The sequence below is a fragment of the Hyperolius riggenbachi genome, chromosome 3 (genome assembly GCF_040937935.1).
Source record: "Hyperolius riggenbachi isolate aHypRig1 chromosome 3, aHypRig1.pri, whole genome shotgun sequence".
In the NCBI taxonomy this organism is placed as follows: Eukaryota; Metazoa; Chordata; class Amphibia; order Anura; family Hyperoliidae; genus Hyperolius; species Hyperolius riggenbachi.
Window position 1 is genome coordinate 247,695,244 of NC_090648.1, and position 18,545 is coordinate 247,713,788.

Here is an 18,545-nt window from a genome sequence, read left to right on the forward strand (position 1 = left end):
CGGACGCCAGATCACCCAGCACGCCAGCAAGTTTGCACTGAGTGCAGCAACACTCTGCAGGGGCCATGCAGCAGCCAACAGAGCCCTCTCCAGAGACGAAGCAGACGCCTCCGGCTGGCACTGAGGAGTCAGGTCAGCAGCCGGTAAGGTTCCTTGCATTCCTGTTTTATTATGCTACAGTGTCCGGTCTGTTACTAGCTAAAACATTCCCTGGATTTGTTTATGTTTTCTTACAGAAGCCAGTCAAGAGCTCAGGAAAATCTAATAAGTGTACTAAATGTGGGGGCAGGCTACCTGAGGGAACTTCTAAATCTTTATGTGCTGATTGTTACAATAAATCAAAGTCTCATTCTCTGAGACCCGAGAGCACTACTGTAGCATTGTTAGATTTAATGAAATCAATGAAACAGGAATTAGCTACTACATTTTCTGCATTTAGAGCAGCTCTACCTCCTTGTCCAGTCCAGATGGTCCCTCTTCCACAGGTTCCGGCAGCTTTACCAGCATCATCTACTGCCCAGCCTGTTGTAATAACTTCCCAATTACAGGTTCCACAGACTGGTTCTGTCCCTATCGATCAGAGTGTATCCTTGCCTGTACCCAATAGTACCCAGAGGGTGGATACGGAGGTTCCCCAGAACGTTGGTATTGAGAATCCCTCACCGTTTTCGGACGTTTCTGAGGCATCAGATGAGGGAGAGCTGGCTGAGTCTGACGCTTCAGGTAATACATCAGCTACAGTTCCTAGGTATTTGTTCAATGCTGAGGACACGTCTGAGCTACTGAAAGCAGTTTATGATTCGGAACAAATTGAACAACCTAGGCCATCCTCTACTCCACAAGATGATATTTATAGGGGACTAGAGGATCGCGGAGGTCGGGTTTTTCCTGTCCATAGAGCGGTCAGGAGTATTATTTCCGCTCAGTGGAAGGATCCGGAGGGAAGGCTTTTTATCCCTAGATCTTTTAAACGGCGTTTTCCCTTTAATATGGAGGAACATGAATCAATGTTCAAGTGCCCTCGATTAGATGCTCCTCTTTCTCAGTGTTCCAAGGATACTGATTTATCCTTTGAAGATATGGGGACCTTGAAGGACCCGATGGATAGGAAGGCAGAGGCCCTGCTTAAAAGAGCGTGGGATTCAACGTCCTTCTCTTTTAAACCGGCCATTTCCTCGGTTTGTGTAGCCCGGAACTTGGATAAGTGGGTTCGTGGGCTCCAGGAACGTCTGGAGGAGGGCACTCCACATGCTAGAATCCTAGAGAGCCTTCCGGTTATCATCAAATCTATTGCCTTCCTGGCGGACGCAGCAACTGAATCCCTCAGAGCTGCCGCCAAGACAGCGGCCTTAATTAACTCGGCACGAAGGGCCGTTTGGTTAAATACGTGGCAGGGAGATGTTACCTCCAAGCAGAAGCTATGTGGAATGGCGTTTCAGGGGGATCTTTTGTTCGGACGAGATTTGGACTCGGTTTTGGAAAGATCTTCCAATAGAGCCAGGAAATTCCCGGATAAGAATAAGAGCGGGAAGCGGTCCTTTCAGAGCAGGAAGCCCTTTCTTAGGCAGGACCAGCAGAATAGAGGGCAAAGACAAAATAAGAAATGGACCTATAATGCAGGCAGAGGCAGGCCATTCCTGTTCAATAAACCCCAGCCAGCCCCGTCCACTGCAAAGTCCGCCAAGTGACAGCCAGATCCCGGTGGGGGGGAGACTTCTCCACTTCTTTCCGGAGTGGCAGAAGATAACAAAGAACGACTTTATTCTATCTCTGATCCAACTGGGTTACAAGATAGAATTTGTATCTCCTCCTCCCTCCCGGGTGATAGTCACTTCTATCCCCAGGGACCAGATCAAGGCAGAGGCCCTTATGGACTCGGTTTCCTCTCTTCTGCAGAAGAACGTGATTCGACCGGTTCCAACTCAGGAACAGGGGAAGGGGTTCTATTCGCGGGTATTTTTAATCCAGAAGAAGTCAGGGAAGTTTCGAATGATATTAAATTTGAAGCCCTTGAATCCCTACATTGTAGTGAAGAGGTTCAGAATGGAGAGCATTGCCTCAGTTCGCAACCTCATATCTCCAGGGGATTTTCTGGCATCAGTGGATCTGGAGGATGCTTACCTCCACGTCCCGATACACCCGCTGTTTCAGAAATATCTGAGATTTGCAGTCCGGACGGGGGAGTCGATATGCCATTTTCAATATCAGGCTCTCCCGTTCGGAATTTCGTCGGCCCCAAGAATCTTTACGAAGATTATGGCAGAGGTGATGTCCTTTTTACATCTCCACAATATAAGGGTCCTGCCTTACTTGGACGACTTCCTTTTTATGGCAGGGACCCGAGAAGCCTTGCAGAGGGAGCTAAATTTTTCACTCCAGCTCTTGAGCAGTCTGGGTTGGATAGTGAGCATGGAAAAGTCTCAGTTACACCCGGTTCAGAGCTTAATTTTTTTGGGGCTAAGTTGGGACACGACGGTCAGACGTGTCTTTCTACCCAAGCAGAAGATAGACAAGCTGAGGTCAGAGATTCAGGGAATCAGATTGGATTCTCAGGTTCCCCTTCGAAGGTTAGTATCAATCCTGGGTCTAATGTCGTCTGCCATTCCAGCAGTAGAATGGGCCCAGGCCCACTCTCGGGGCCTACAGACTTGGGTCCTAGCGAATTGGGACAGAGATCACCGGTCTTTAGACAGGAGAGTGATGTTACCCGACCAGGTTATACAGTCACTTCTCTGGTGGGATCATTTGATCAATCTAGACCAGGGTCGCAGATGGAACCAGGAGATCCCATTAAAGTTGTATACGGACGCGAGCGCCTGGGGTTGGGGTGCCCACTGTTTGGGTCACCAGGCTCAGGGGCGATGGGACGAACAAATGTCTCCCAAATCATCCAATTACAGAGAACTCAGGGCGATCCTTCTGGGATTACAGGCCTTGCATCCGGTAATCTCCGGCTCGGAAGTCCTTGTGTTCTCGGACAACTTTGTGTCGGTCTGTTATGTCAGGAAGCAGGGGGGCACTCGTGTTCCGGACCTGCAGGGCCTGACAGAACAGATCATGTCATGGTCAGAAGCCAACCTGGAGTCGATATCAGCGGTCCATGTTCGAGGGATCCACAACAAACAGGCAGAATCTCTGAGCAGGGGCGTGGTACAGGAGTCAGAATGGGAGCTCAATCCCGATGTTTTTCAGGAGATCACAGAAAGTTGGGGATCTCCGGTTCTCGACCTGTTTGCCAATCCAGAGAACGCAAAAGTCAGAGATTTTTGTACCCTGGATCCTTCTGTTTCAATAAACAGAATAGATGGCCTGTCGATTCCGTGGCCAGAGGGACTGCTTTACGCTTTTCCACCGTTCAAGTTGATTCCAAGGGTTCTCAGGAAGATCCTGACAGAACAGGCGGAGGTCTTACTGATCGCGCCTTGGTGGCCGAGGAGAGCTTGGTATCCTCTCCTTCAGTCTCTTGTGATCAGGGGCCCTTGGCATCTACCATGCAGACCGGACCTGCTGTTACAGAAGGGCCAGGTCCATCCGAGCCCAGAGGTCTTACATCTGACCGCATGGATCCTGAGGAGCAGATTTTGAGGCATCAGGGATTTTCCAGTGATGTGGTTAAAACATTACTGGCCTGTAGGAAGCCAGCAACTAGGAGAAAGTACAACAAAGTTTGGTACACCTTCTCCGCTTGGAAACAGAGGGATGTTTCCAGGTCAGATAACATTATCTCAGTTTTGGAATTTTTACAGCACGGGGTGCAGTTAGGCTTATCTGTTAGTACCCTAAGGGCCCAGGTGTCGGCCCTTTCGGTTTTTCTTTCTAGGCGACTATCAGCCGATGTTTATGTTAAAAATTTTCTGAAGTCAGTAGAGCGTTCTCAACCGATCCCTCAGAAACTGGTTCCTCCATGGGATTTGTCATTAGTATTGGATTTTTTAACCTCAGACAGGTTTGAACCCTTGGGTTCGGTCCCGTTAAAGTTCCTTACACTTAAGGTTGTTTTTTTGGTGGCCATCACTTCGGCTCGTAGAGTCGGTGATATTCAGGCATTGTCTATTAAAGATCCGTACATGGTGGTCCATACTGACAGGATTATCTTTAAGCTAGATCCGTCATACTTACCCAAGGTATCTACGTCCTTTCATAGGACTCAGGATATTGTACTGCCATCCTTTGTGGCTAATCCACAGAATGACAAGGAGAGGAGGTTGAGCTCTTTGGATGTTAGAAGGGCAGTTTTGATTTATCTGGATAGAACCAGAGAGTGGAGAACTTCCACTAGCCTTTTTGTATCATTTGGTGGTTCTAAGAGGGGAAGCCAGGTTTCCAAAATAACAGTGTCTAGATGGATTAAGCAGCTAATATCCCTAGCATACTCAGAGGCTCAGTTAAAGGTACCTGACCACATTACGGCGCACTCAACAAGATCCTTATCAACGTCTTGGGCGGAGAGATCAGGAGCTTCTCTGGAGCAGATATGTCGGGCCGCGACTTGGTCCAGCCACTCGACCTTTGTCAAGCACTACGGAGTGGAGCTTCTTTCAAGCCAGGATCAGGCCTTTGGCCGCAAGGTTCTTCAAGCCGTTATCCCACCCTAGAGGTAAAATTTCTCGCTAAATCTCAGGAGGGCCGTCCTGGAGGACGTAGGGAGGAAGTGCCGGCTGCTTACCTGGTAGCAAGTGTTCCGGCGAGTCCTCCAGGACGGCCGCCTAAGTTCCCGACCCTATTATATCTATTAATGGTATGGTAGTGGTTGGTGGACTAGTTGTTTCTCTTCATTAAACTGAGGGGAGATTGTGGAGGGGTGGGATTTATACTAATTATTATTCTAATTCTTGTCAGGTGTTTCCGATTTGGGAGGGGAGACTACACAATCTCAGGAGGGCCGTCCTGGAGGACTCGCCGGAACACTGCTACCAGGTAAGCAGCCGGCACTTTCCAAAATGGGGTCATTTGGGGGGTATTTATACTATCCTGGAATTTTAGCACCTCAAGAAACATGACAGGGTGTCAGAAAAGTCAGAGATGCTTCCAAATGGGAAAATTCACTTTTGGCACCATAGTTTGTAAACACTATAAATAAATATACACTGAATGTTTTTTTTTTTTATCAAAGGCATGTAGCAGAATAACTTTCGCGCTCAAATGTATAGGAAATTTTACTTTATTTGAAAAATGTCAGCACAGACAGTTAAAGTCATTTTTTTGACAAAATTCATGTCTTTTTTGATGAATATAATAAAAACTAAAACTCGCGGCAGCAATCAAATAGCACCAAAAGAAAGCTGTATTAGTGACAAGAAAAGGAGGTAAAATTCTTTTAGGTGGTAGGTTGTATGACCGAGCAATAAACCATGAAAGCTGCAGTGGTCTGAATGGAAAAAAAGGCTCTGGTCCTTAAGGGGCGAAAAGACTGTGGTCCTCAAGTGGTTAAAGTGGATCCGAGATAAACTTTTACTCATTGCATAATTATGTTCCTTTTATATAGTTTATAGGGCATTCCTCAAGCCAAATACTTTTTTTGTTTTGTTTTAATACTCTAACTCCATATAAACTAAAGAAGCCTCGCCCACAGCTTCAGAGAGGTTCCTTGGCATTCTCAGACTCATGTAGCAAGGGCTCATGGGATCTCAGTCTGGGTAGGAGGAAGTTACTAGCCAGAGATTCCAGAGGCAGAGGGGAGGAGGAGAGGGGATTGAGCTGAGGGCTGCAGATGCTATCAGCTTACCTGTGTGTTATGTGACAAACCGAACATGGCTGCCCTCATCGTATCACAGGAATAAATAATCATAAATTGTTGAAGCTGTTTGCGGCTAGATTTGCTGTGTAAACTATCTAAACTTTAGATAAGATATATAGACAAGTTACTTGTCATAGTTAGTTTTTCATCTCGGATCCGCTTTAAATAACATCTAGTTTTCCTATTTTTCTTTGCCGTCACACAAAAATCCAGACTCCTGAACTTTGTTCAGTGTCTTTCTTATGCACTAATGCACACTCTAATGAGTCTGAAGGTATGCTAGCAATGTTCTGTTTGGTACAATACTAACTGTTTGAAATAACTGATTAAAATGAATGTATTTCTGTTCAGGAGGATAACTATGAATAATCCAGAGAAGCGGAATGCTTTGTCCCTTTCCATGCTGCAGTCTCTCCGGAGAGACCTCTCTAATGAAGTTGATGATCAAAACTTAAAAGTCATTATCATCTCAGGTATTTACAGATAAAAGATTAAAGTGCTGGTTTAAACACTTGAGTTAACAAATATTGCATTGAAATATAATCTGGATGGGGATTGCCCTTTGGGCCCGACATGTCTTAAAGGGTACCTATAGTGAAAGTAAAGTGCCCAGTTTCACCTTGGGCTTCTTCCAGCCCCCTGTAGTCCTTCTGGTCTCTAGCTGTAGTTCCGCTCTCCTTCATTCAGCTGAAGTGTTGTATGATTCTACTGTGCATGCGCAGCCCGTCCGTGCACCTTCACAAGCATTTGGCTACGCTCCTGGCTACTTGAGCGTGATCGAGGAGGTGCGTGTCCCAGATCACGCAAGGAGCTTTCTGAGGGGCACAGCTGCCAAATGGAACAGAGCGGAAGAGAGAGCGACACAGAGAAGAAGCCACAGGTAAATTAAACTGGTCACTTTACATTCTCTTTAGGTTGCTTTTAAGATAGATTAGATGTTAGATCAGATTAAAATACATTGTATTTGAGTCAGCAAGTGTATACAATGTTTCAATCCCTTCAGCAGTGTCTCAGATTACGGCTCCCTGCACACTGCAAATCCGTTTTCCGATTCCGTTTCCGATTCCGATTCCGTTTCCGATTTTCCTTGAATACATTCAACAGAAAAACGGATCAAAAAACGCAGCAGCAGTTGATTAAAAATCTGAATCGGAATCGGATGTAAAAACAAGCGGAATCGGAATCTGAAATGCATGCAGTGTGCAAGAGGCCTACAGCCTGGAATCCCTTTCAATAGAGGTGCTGTGGCTATTAGGTGCAGAATGAACACATTTACTTACAAAGAATAGTTTAGTAAAATTAGTAACCCTTAACCCCTAACCTTAACCCTAACCCTTCACCTCCACCATCCTTATTTCCTAAACGTATCTCTAAAACTTAATTCCACCTCCTTAACTCCTAACCTTAACCACTCCCCTTCCCCCTACTTAACTCCTAACCTTAAAGGGAAGGTTCAAGCAAAATTAAAAAATGAGTTTCACTTACCTGGGGCTTCTACCAGCCCCATGCAGCCATCCTGTGCCCTCGTAGTCACTCACTGCTGCTCCAGTCCCCCGCTGGCAGCTTGCCGACCTCAGAGGTCGGCGGGCCGCATTGCGTACATTTTTACGCATTCCCGCTAGTGCAGGAACATTAACACATACATTTTTACGCATTGAACCAGTAATGCGTAAAAATGTATGTGTTAATGTTCCTGCACTAGCGGGAATGCGTAAAAATGTATGTGTTAATGTTCCTGCACTAGCGTCCGAGGTCGGCAAGCTGCCAGCGGGGGACTGGAGCAGCAGTGAGTGACTACGAGGGCACAGGATGGCTGCATGGGGCTGGGAGAAGCCCCAGGTAAGTGAAACTCATTTTTTTATTTTGCTTGGACATTCCCTTTAACTTCCCTCCTCCATAACCTAACCCTTAACCTCCCCCTTAACCCCTAACCTTAACTTCTCCCCCATACTTAAATCCTAACCTTAAATTCCCTCCTCAACTCCTAACCTTAAAGGACTTACGAGGCAATCACACAAAAAAAAGTTAATTACCTCATGGCCATTGCAGTGCTCCTTGCAGACTATCAGCGCCTGGCCTGTCACTGTGTGGCTCCCTGTTAGCATTATCCAAGCTGTAGTTCAGGCCCCGACCCTGCCCAGGGTCGCCCTATCAATTTACGATCAAAAACGCCGCTTTAAAAAAATTCTGCGTCTGCGCAGTTCTTAGCCGCAAGTGCGGCTGCGCAGGTTCTCTGGCCTGTCCCCGGCCCATCCTCGCTCCCTTCACTCAGCTCTGTACGTCATGTGGGCGTGTCCGCACGGCCGCCCACATGACTGATTGAGGGACAAGTCACGTCTCCCCAGGCTCAGCGCTGTTTCTCTCGGCTGAGGGGGCGCGGCTGACTTGTCCCTCAATCAGTCATCCGCACGGCCGCCCACATGACTGATTGAGGGACAAGTCAGCCGCGCCCCCTCAGCCGAGAGAAACAGCGCTGAGCGTGGGGAGACGTGACTTGTCCCTCAATCAGTCATATGGGCGGTCGTGCGGACACGCCCACATGACGTACAGAGCTGAGTGAAGGGAGCGAGGACGGGCCGGGGACAGGCCAGAGAACCTGCTCAGCCTCACTAGCGGCTAAGAACTGCGCAGCTGCAGGATTTTTTTAAAGCGGCATTTTTGATCGCAAATTGATAGAGGGGAGGGGGGCATAATGGCTGGGGGCTATGACCATCAGGGGGCGCTGTATGACTGATATTGTGGTGAAACGCCTCCCACAAGAAACTCTGAGGACCATGGTATTCTTGGCAGTTTCCTGTCTGTGAACCTTGTTGCATTGTGGCAAATAGCTGTTTACAGCTATTTCCAACTGCCAAAAAAGCATGCAGCAGCTACATCACCTGCCAACAGTAAAGATGTCACCATGTAATAAATGTCAGAATGTAAATCAGGGATTTAAAAGATTTTACAATCGGCAAACACTGACTAAATCATTTATACATAATTATTATAAAAATGAAGCACTTTTTTATTACATTATTTTCACGGGAGTTCCTCTTTAAACCTAACTCTTCCCCTCCTTTACCCCTAACCTCCCCCTCCTTAACTCCTAACCTTAACCTCCCCCCACCCCCTCCATAACGCCTAACCTTGGGGTGGTTAAGGTTAGGAGTTAAGGAGGGGAAGGGGGAAGGTTAGGGAGAAGTTAAGAGTTAAGATTTGGAGTTACACGAAGTCACAGCACCTTTAGTGAAGGAGATTCCAGGCTGTAAGCTGAGACACAAACACTGAAGGCGTTGAAACACTTGCTGACGCTGAAGTGATTGAGGGCTCATTCACAGTGGAATGTTGCATTGTAATGCGAGGTCACAACACAGCATTGCAACGCAAAAAAAAGGTGGTAACACACATTAACACTCCATTACTGTTGCATACAGTAGGTACAGTTAAGCATACAGGCAATGAAAAGTATGTTTTCCTGTTCCTGGCAACCTGTGCGTTTGAGGAAAACGCACTGCAAGTAGTGCGTTACCATAACGCTACATGTTACAATACGACGCTAACGTCGCACTGTGAACGTCCCATAAGCTTAGCATTGCACTTTTAGTGAGTGTGTAATTGCCTGGACCGCATAATACTCGCATGTAAGCCGACCCCCAACTTTTTCCTGAAAAACCAGAAAAAAATTATTGACCCCCATATAAGCCGGGGGTATGAAATGCTGGCCACGTGATCCCCCCAGTATGTCCCAGTATAGCTAGTATAGTGCCCAGTATAGCTAGTATAGTGCCCAGTATAGCTAGTAAAGTGCCCAGTATGGGTAAGGTAGTCCCCCAGTATAGCTAGTAAAGTCCCCGTTCCCCCTCTCGGCCGCCACTGACGCTGCTATTACCTTAGGCGGCGCCGCTTCCTCTATCCCCGTCCTGCTCTGGTAACTAGTTCACAGCAGCGCCCCCCTCGGCGGCTGCTGTGTGATGACGGAGGAAACCATAGAGAGCGGCTTCCTGTACCGGCGATATGTATCGCCGTTACTATGGGAACCGCTCTCTATGGTTTCCTCCGTCATAACACAGCAGCCGCCGAGGGGCACGCTGCTGTGAATTAGTTACCGGAGCAGGACGGGGATAGAGGAAGCGGCGCCGCCTAAGGTAATAGCAGCCGCGGGGGGAGCGAGGAGGGGCACTACCTACCCACCCACCTACCCATACTCAAGGCATGTGGTTACCACATGCCTTGATAAAGGGGGACCCTGTGCTGCCCCCGAAACAATTGTTGGACTACTTTGTGGAAACTGGCACAATAAAGTGTGTGCATTAGAACAGTGTTTCCCAACCTTTTCCGGCCCGGGGAACACTGTCTGACCAAATTTTTCTCCGGGGAACGGCGCGCGCGCGGTGGGGGCGATGCGGCCCCCGGTTGTTTGCGCGACCTAGTGGACAGTGCCGCTATGGGGGGGTTGTGCGGCTGCATAGCTGGCATAGTTGCCCCAGTGTAGGGAGTTTAGTTGCCTCAGTATAGTGCCCCAGTATAGCCAGTATAGTGCCCCAGTATAGCCAGTATAGTACCCCAGTATAGCCCCCCAGTATAGCCAGTATTGTGCCCCAGTATAGCTAGTATAGTGCCCCAGTATAGCTAGTATAGTGCCCCAGAATAATGCCCCAGTATAGCCAGTTTAGTGCCCCAGTATAGTGCCCCAGTATAGCCAGTATAGTGCCCCAGTATAGCCCCCCAGTATAGCTAGTATAGTGCCCCAGTATAGCCAGTATAGTGCCCCAGTATAGCCAGTATAGTACCCCAGTATAGCCCCCCCAGTATAGCCAGTATTGTGCCCCAGTATAGCTAGTATAGTGCCCCAGTATAGCCAGTTTAGTGCCCCAGTATAGTGCCCCAGTATAGCCAGTATAGTGCCCCAGTATAGCCCCCCAGTATAGCTAGTATAGTGCCCCAGTATAGCCCCCCAGTATAGCTAGTATAGTGCCCCAGTATAGCCAGTATAGTGCCCCAGTATAGCCAGTATAGTACCCCAGTATAGCCCCCCCAGTATAGCCAGTATTGTGCCCCAGTATAGCTAGTATAGTGCCCCAGTATAGCCAGTTTAGTGCCCCAGTATAGTGCCCCAGTATAGCCAGTATAGTGCCCCAGTATAGCCCCCCAGTATAGCTAGTATAGTGCCCCAGTATAGCCAGAATAGTGCCCCAGTATAGCTAGAATAGTGCCCCAGTATAGCCAGTTTAGTGCCCCAGGATAGCCAGCATAGTACCCCAGAATAGTGCCCCAGTATAGCCAGTTTAGTGCCTCCCGCCCGTCCCCGCGGCCGCCTCTGTTATTACCTTGTTAACAGCGGCCGCTCTCCCCTCTCCGGCGCGTGTATATTCAAGCAGCGTATCTCCGGCTGCTCTGTGTGATGCACTGATGCGGAAGAAAGGAGGGCAGCGACTTCCTGTAACGGCGATATGTATCGCCGTTACTATGGTAACCGAGCCCTGCCTCCTTCCGCATCAGTGCATCACACAGAGCAGCCGGAGATACGCTGCTAGCATATACATGGTCTGGAGAGGGGAGAGCGGCCGCTGCTAAGGTAATAACAGCGGCGGCCGCAGGGACGGGCGGGAGGGGGGATAAGAGCACGGCACACCAGGCAACGTTCCGCGGCACACTAGTGTGCCGCGGAACAGCGGTTGGGAAACACTGCATTAGAAAACGGTGTGCTGACAATCCTTGGAACATTGTATTGATGTTGGCATAGCCTGTGTCACTTTGTCAAGCACCCGAATAATCTTTGGATGGTGTGCCGACTTCTTTCTGGAACTTCACCTACCCATACTGGCACATGACTCGCGAGCAAGCCTCCCCCCCTCCCCCCCCCCAACTTTTGGGCCACTTTTGGAGGGTGAAAAATTTGGCTTGCTTGCGAGTATATACGGTAAGTACTCTTTATAAAATATGAAGTCCCCTCAATCAGTGTTAGATTCGCCACTTAAGCCTACCTGGAAGAATATATTTGTCCAGTGTTGTGGACAGTGCAGCAGCAGTTTGCTACTAAATAAGGCACATGTGGTATCATTTTAACCGTGACGAGTTGTAGAATACATTTTGGTGTGTCTAAAAGCTGTGAACCACGTCACATGAAAAATAGGTAGGGACAAAATCAAACATAAAAAAAGTCATTTTCAGAATTATGATCAAACTTGGGAAAGTTTTAGCAACACTACAAGAGACATATGTGGTATCATTTTAACAGTGATAAGTAGTAGAATAGAGTTTAAAGAGTATTAGGGTTGAGGCGCATGTCTCCTGTATTTTTTTTAGTCACAAACTGAACCAAAAGAAATTAAATTTTGCATATTCTGTACCAAAATAAAAGACTTGTAAAATGAAAACAAAGTGACAGAATATGAAAGAAACAACATATATTGTTACCTTAGGAACCTGGCTTTTTAAATGTGTATGCCAAGAGAGTATAATACTATTTTTCAAAATAAGGCCTTGTAATCATTGATAGTTTACAACGAGAAAGCAAAAAAAGCTAGGAACATAATCTAAATGTTGCAATAACCAGCATGGATGAGCAAATAAAATTAGTGGGTTTAACTTATAGTCAGCACTGTTTAACCTCCTCACCGGTAAGCCCAAGCTGAGCTCGGCCTAAGCCGCCGCGGAGGATTTCTCAGCCCCTGGTGGGCCGATTTGCTCGCTTTTTGCTAGCACTTTGCTAGCTGCGTGTACAAGCCGATCGCCGCTGCTCCGTGCCGATTCGCCGCTACCCGCCGCATTAGAGCCCCCCCAAGACACCTTGCGCAGCCTGGCCAATTAACGCCAGGCTGCGGTAAGAGGTGGTTCGGGATTCCCCCAGACGCCATGACGTGGATGACATCATCCCGATCGTCGCCATGGCGACGGGGAAGCCAAACAGGAAATCCCGTTCTGAACAGGATTTCCTGTTTGCTCTGATCGCCTGAGGCGATCAGAAGGGGTGGGGGGATGCCGCTGCACAGCGGTTATCATGTAGCAAGCGCTAGTCTAGCTACATGATTAAAAAATAAATAAAAAGAAAAGTGTTGCGCTGCCATCCTGGCAGTTTTAATAGACCGCCAGGGAGGTTAATGTAAAGCTATAATAGATGTAAATGGAGAAATAGTTTGATTTTTCAATTTTCCCTTATTTTCCCTTTAAAATGCATAGAAAATAAGGTGATTACTAAACAAAATTAACACATACTAAAAGCTGAATTTGTCCTGAAAAAAACAATCTATAGATCATTTAGCTGTGATAAGGAGTAATAAAGTTATTGGCGAATAAATGGGAGCAGCGCCTATATGTGAAAATTGCTCTCGAGCTGAAGTGGTTAGTTTGACAAATAAACATTGATCAGGAAAGGCTGCTCTATGTGGGATCAAGCAGGGTGGGAGTGGAATGCATGCATGCCTCCATAGCTTTGTACTGCAGTGGGGGAGGGGGATATTAGTTCAGATCTTTGCTTGCATCTGATGTGATGCAAGGTGGTAAATTATCAATATTTTCTAGATATTAAATCATCATAACTTTTTCACATCTGGTATATGCTATACTTTATACAACTGACTTCAATAGTTAGCTCTCCATGAAATGGACAGATAATCCCCCTGGATTTTGGTAGGGAAAAGGGAGAAGAGTGAACAGAACTAGAGTTAATTTGGGAAGAATTTGGATGGAAAGTCTGTTCTCTTTCATATGAGATACTTCCTTATGGCAGCACTCAGTACTATTTTTTTCTGCCACTTTTGGGTGCATTAACCTGAACCTTGTCAGTTGTGTATGTTATACATTGTAACTTTTGACTGCCTAACTACTTTTGATCTGTTGCTCAGACAAATTCCGATAAATTGGCCTCAATTCACTAAGATCATGCTGGAGATAATAAGGCAAGAGAAAACTTAACTCCACACAGTAAGATAGTTATCTTATCTCTTCATTCCTTAAAGGGACACTGTAGGGGGGTCAGGGGAAAATGAGTTAAACTTACCCGGGGCTTCTAATGGTCCCCCACAGACATCCTGTGCCCGCGCAGCCACTTACCGATGCTCCGGCCCCGCCTCTGGGACGCTTCTGGAATTTCAGACTTTAAAGTCTGAAAACCACTGCGCCTGCGTTGCCGTGTCCTCACTCCCGCTGATGGCACCATGAGCTTACTGCGCAAGCCCAGTATGGTCTGTACCTGCGCCGTGCGCTCCTGGTGACATCAGGGAAAGCGAGAACACGGCAACGCAGGCGCAGTGGTTTTCAGACTTTAAAGTCTGAAATTCCAGAAGTGAACCAGGGGCGGGGCCGGAGCATTGGGGAGTGGCTGCACGGGCACAGGATGTCTGCGGGGGACCATTAGAAGCCCCGGGTAACTTTAACTCATTTCCCCCCGATCACCTCTTACAGTATCCCTTTAAGTTACCTCTTCTGTAGTTAATTTACCTCTTCTGTAGTTATTTTCACACGCAGTTAATAAACAGCCTTTTTTTTAACCGTGGAGTTATTTTAACGATTGAAGAGTTAACTTAAAGACAGAAGAGTTAACTTTAGGTTTGCCTGAGGTAAAATGTTTCCTGAATACTACATGCCTTATCACCATGGTGACTACTCTAGAAGTTATTAAAGACAGGAGATAAGCTTAGTGAATTGAGGCTATTGTTGTCTGACCTTCCCTGCTCATCTGGTTTTGTTGTGATCTTGGCCTGTTCCATTGTCTACACTGTTGTCCGCCAGCCCTGGCCTCAGCCTGTTACTTCACTTAAAGAGGACATGAACTCAGAACTTCCTCTCTGCTCTGAAAGATAAGCAACAGCATAATAACCTTAAAGCCCCGTCTACATGTGGAGATGTGGAGGCGATCCTGCGGCTCGATTAGCCGCCGGATCGCCTCTTCCGCATACCCGCGCGTACCCGCTGCGTCCCCGTTCGTCGCGCGTGCGTCTGATTCGATCCCCCGCTCGTCCCCGCCCCGGCGCCGCTTATCTTCCGCTCGATTCCCTGCCATTGTCCCCAACGAGCAGGGGATCGGCGGCTCACAGATCAGACCTGTCAGAACTTATCAATCGAGATGCATCAGCGGCTCGGTTGATAAGGAACATCGCCGCCTCATCTACGCGTGTAGATGAGGCTTTAAAGCTTACAGAACTCCTGCAATAAATCTGCAGTGTGTCTACTTCCTGATTTAATGGAAGCAAAGGGTTAACTTCCCGTGTTTACATATTAACTGTGTCTGTCAAGGACAGACAAATTTCTGTGCTGACACAGCTGAGAGATAATTTATACTTGTGATTACGTGGGTATGGGGAATTAGACAGGCTCTTCGGGTGCATTTTTCTCTGTTTTCCTTGTGTCCTGTGCAAGAGTACAGGTCCACTTTAAATAGAACCTGAACTGAAAATAAAAAATAAAAATAACCATACACAGGTCATACTTACCTTCCAGTGTAGTCTACTCCTCAATCTCTTTCTCCTCTCCTGCGTCCCATTTGTCCGCTGTGATCAATGGATTTCTCCGTCCCTCCATTTTAAAAATGGCCATTACCCCATAACAGCTTCCTGGTTAGCACACTGTTAAACTGTAAAATCACCCACTTGAGCCATAGGGAAACATGGACATTACCTTGCACATTCAGTTGTAACTGACAGCTGCTGATATATAACTGACAGCAACTGGTATATTTCAGTTCTGACAAAATATTGTCAGAACTGGAAGGGATCACTGTAAGTAGAAAATGGTGAGCTTCTGAGAGGAACTGACGGTGAGGTTAGTATGTAATATTCATTTGCACTACATCATGTGTTTATTTTAAATAATTTTCCTTGCTTCAGGTTCCCTTTAAGGGAAACTGTAACTGAAAAAAAAAATTGCCAGTTAAATGAGGCTGTTATATGGGCAGTTATATAGGTCTTCTTTCAGCCCCCTGAAGTCTTCCTGGTCCCTCACAGTCATTCCGTGCTGTGCGGTTCCCTCTGTGTCACGCTATGAATACTGGATGCTTCCTCCAACATGCTCCCATAGCCAGGAGCATCCCTCACTCGCGCAGTGGGCAAAAAAATGCCACTGAACATGCGCAGACCACTCATGGCTGTGAGAGTGCGATTTACTAGTTTTGGAGTACATATCATATTGTATGAATAAATAATAATACTTCACTGGTATGTACTACTGTGCTGGATCTTAATATCAGAACTACAAAACTGCTTATAACGAGTGTTAGTGTTCAAATTCGGCAATTCATGGTTGGGTGCCTGAACACACGCTTTCAGCACCATTTCAGCAAGGACTAGCAGGACAAAGTGCATTTCCTTTAACTCCAGTACTTATAGTATCAGCGTTAAATGAAATGCACCCTGTCCTGCTGTTCTGTACGGAAATAGTGGTTTAACGAGTGTTTTTGGGTTCCAAACCACGTAGATTCAAACACTAACACTCATTATAACACGCACAGCCTCTTCTTCCATCAGAAACATGAGTAGTTATGGCCACGTCACATGATCAATTCTGCTGTTGCAGTATCGTGTCACCTTGACTTGTCTCCAAAGACATTGATATGTCACATGTCTCTAGCAGTTGCAACATGTAGATGGCAGTAGACTTGCATTAGCAGTTATAGCCACTACTGACATTGTCCCTTCTCATGAACGCATACAATTTTCATTTGCTTGGCAAATGGAGATAGGATTTCTACAAGAAATTTAAAAATAAGTCGGTGAGAGATGTTGCAGAAGCAAAGATGCCCATATGAAATACATTTCCAAACCTCACACTGAAAACCAGCATCCGGCCAGGAGAGTCAAAACACCTGACAATTTTCTTGTTCTGAGTCAGTCATTCAGAGTTAGGCTAGGTGCCCCTTTGCGGTTGTGATAGGAGATTCTAAAATCATGCTCGATTTTTGAAACGCCAGAGTAACGCATTGTTTTGCCTTGATCCCAGAGTGATTGCGATTTGGCCCTCATTTGCTTAAATAGGATCACTACAGATCAATTGCAGAAATGGTGTGGTGTATCATTTTTGTGATCACCCCACAATCCCAATGCTGCTTTGGGCTCACTCCCATAACCTTTCAGTAGCAATTCCTTGATAGCATAATTAATCGCTACTGAACCAATAAAGTCTGGCTCTGCATCTCATGAACAACATGCTCTAATTGCACCTAACAAAGCAGAAGTAGTAGAAGAAATGTTTTCATTTTAATTCCCACAAAACAGTACATACTGTTTTATTTTATTTTTTTCAAACAGCTAAAGGCCCGGTGTTTTCTTCTGGCCACAATCTGAAAGAATTTACTGTGGCACAAGGAAAGGCTCATCATGCAGAAGTATTTGAAGCCTGTGTCAAGGTAAACTTATTGTCTGGAAAATATAAATATATATTTTTTCATTCAAAAATTTTTTTTCATCTGGCCAATTGAATTCTTGACAGTCACCATGACAATGAATTAGTAGTCTAGGTTTGTCAGGAGTATCTGAGATGAGTATTATTTTATTCCTCCATTCTCAGAGTTTCTACTTAGACACAGCTTCCATATAACCACCCCAGAGCAATCTGCCTGTGCCTCCATTCATGTACTGCCACAGGCTTAGGGCGGTATTACATTTGTAGACTTTCATATGCAAGTTCAGTTTAGCATGCACTTTTATATACAGGTAAGATGTGCTTTACAATCTCCATGAAGTAAACTGAGGCAATATAAACAAGACTTTGGCTGCTGTTCGCCTGCCTCATTTCCATATAGAAAGCACTGATTTTAATCATCTTAGCAATGAAAAAATAAAAAAAAGAAATAGTCAAGTTCTAATTAAGCTTGGTACTATATGTACCCATGTTTATTTCATTATGATACATGTCATTTTAGTTATGCTTAGTAAACTGTCTAACTGAAGCCTCCTACTGGAATCCCAAAGTATTATGTCTATAGATAGCATTAAACATGAATATTCAGATGAACTTAGAATGTATGTTTGTATTTAAACACTCCATCTACCATAAAGCTATGCTGTATGTTCTGCTTGACTACTGAAAGGCTAGGTGCATCCAACTTCCTCCAAATCTCATATGTCTGCTCCCAGATACATTAGATTTTCCTCACCCTATCACTATTATGAATATTCATTTTCCTGGTTAGTGGTGATTTGATGAGGGGCTCCTGAAGGGGTACATATGTCACATTATCTCACACCACTTGTAAACCCACATCCAGCTTACATCCACCTCTATACCTTCCCACCTACCAGACACATAAATACATCTGCATTACCACTGTCCTCCTCACCAGCTCTGTTATAAAGCCGTCTGTCTACTCTCCTGTATCCTGCTCCTCCAACATCCAAGCAGGTAGGTCAGGCTGTGACTGGCCGCTTGTGATTAGTAATGGTCAGTAAGATGTAAACAATTCCAACTTGCATGAAGATTTATTGCAAATTGTATGCAGCTTGGAATTGGGCGTAATGAGATCAAATGACCATTTTTACAGATGATGATGACCGAGTGCTAGAGATGCTGTGGGAGGTCCCAACTCCTGTATATAACCACTATCAATTACTTCCTCACTCACCTGGGGCTCAACCCCAGTGTGCTTCTCACTTATCTGTGCACTCACCCTGCAGCCCTGTTCACAATGGTCAGTTGGGTTGCAGAATAATTCTGCATGTCGACTGCCCATACATTTCTATGGGCATGTTCACAGTAACGGTTTGCGGTATTCTGCCTCACTGCATGCAGGCTTTGTATTAAAGTCTATGACCACTCTCCATTGCAGTTCACAGTCATTATAACATGTGAGTTATGCAGCTGTCCACTGTGAACCTAGCCTGCATGGACAGAATTT

General features: G+C 46.1%; 1 protein-coding gene across 1 annotated transcript in view; it reads left to right on the forward strand.

Annotated features, from left to right (window-relative positions):
* Positions 1–18,545, forward strand: part of LOC137561366 (enoyl-CoA hydratase domain-containing protein 3, mitochondrial-like) — a 36,576-nt gene that overhangs the window by 10,687 nt on the left and 7,344 nt on the right. The window contains exons 2-3 of the mRNA XM_068272662.1: positions 6,089–6,210; positions 16,960–17,057. Coding sequence (XP_068128763.1) covers positions 6,089–6,210; positions 16,960–17,057 — 220 coding nt within the window. The remainder of the gene's footprint in view (positions 1–6,088; positions 6,211–16,959; positions 17,058–18,545) is intronic.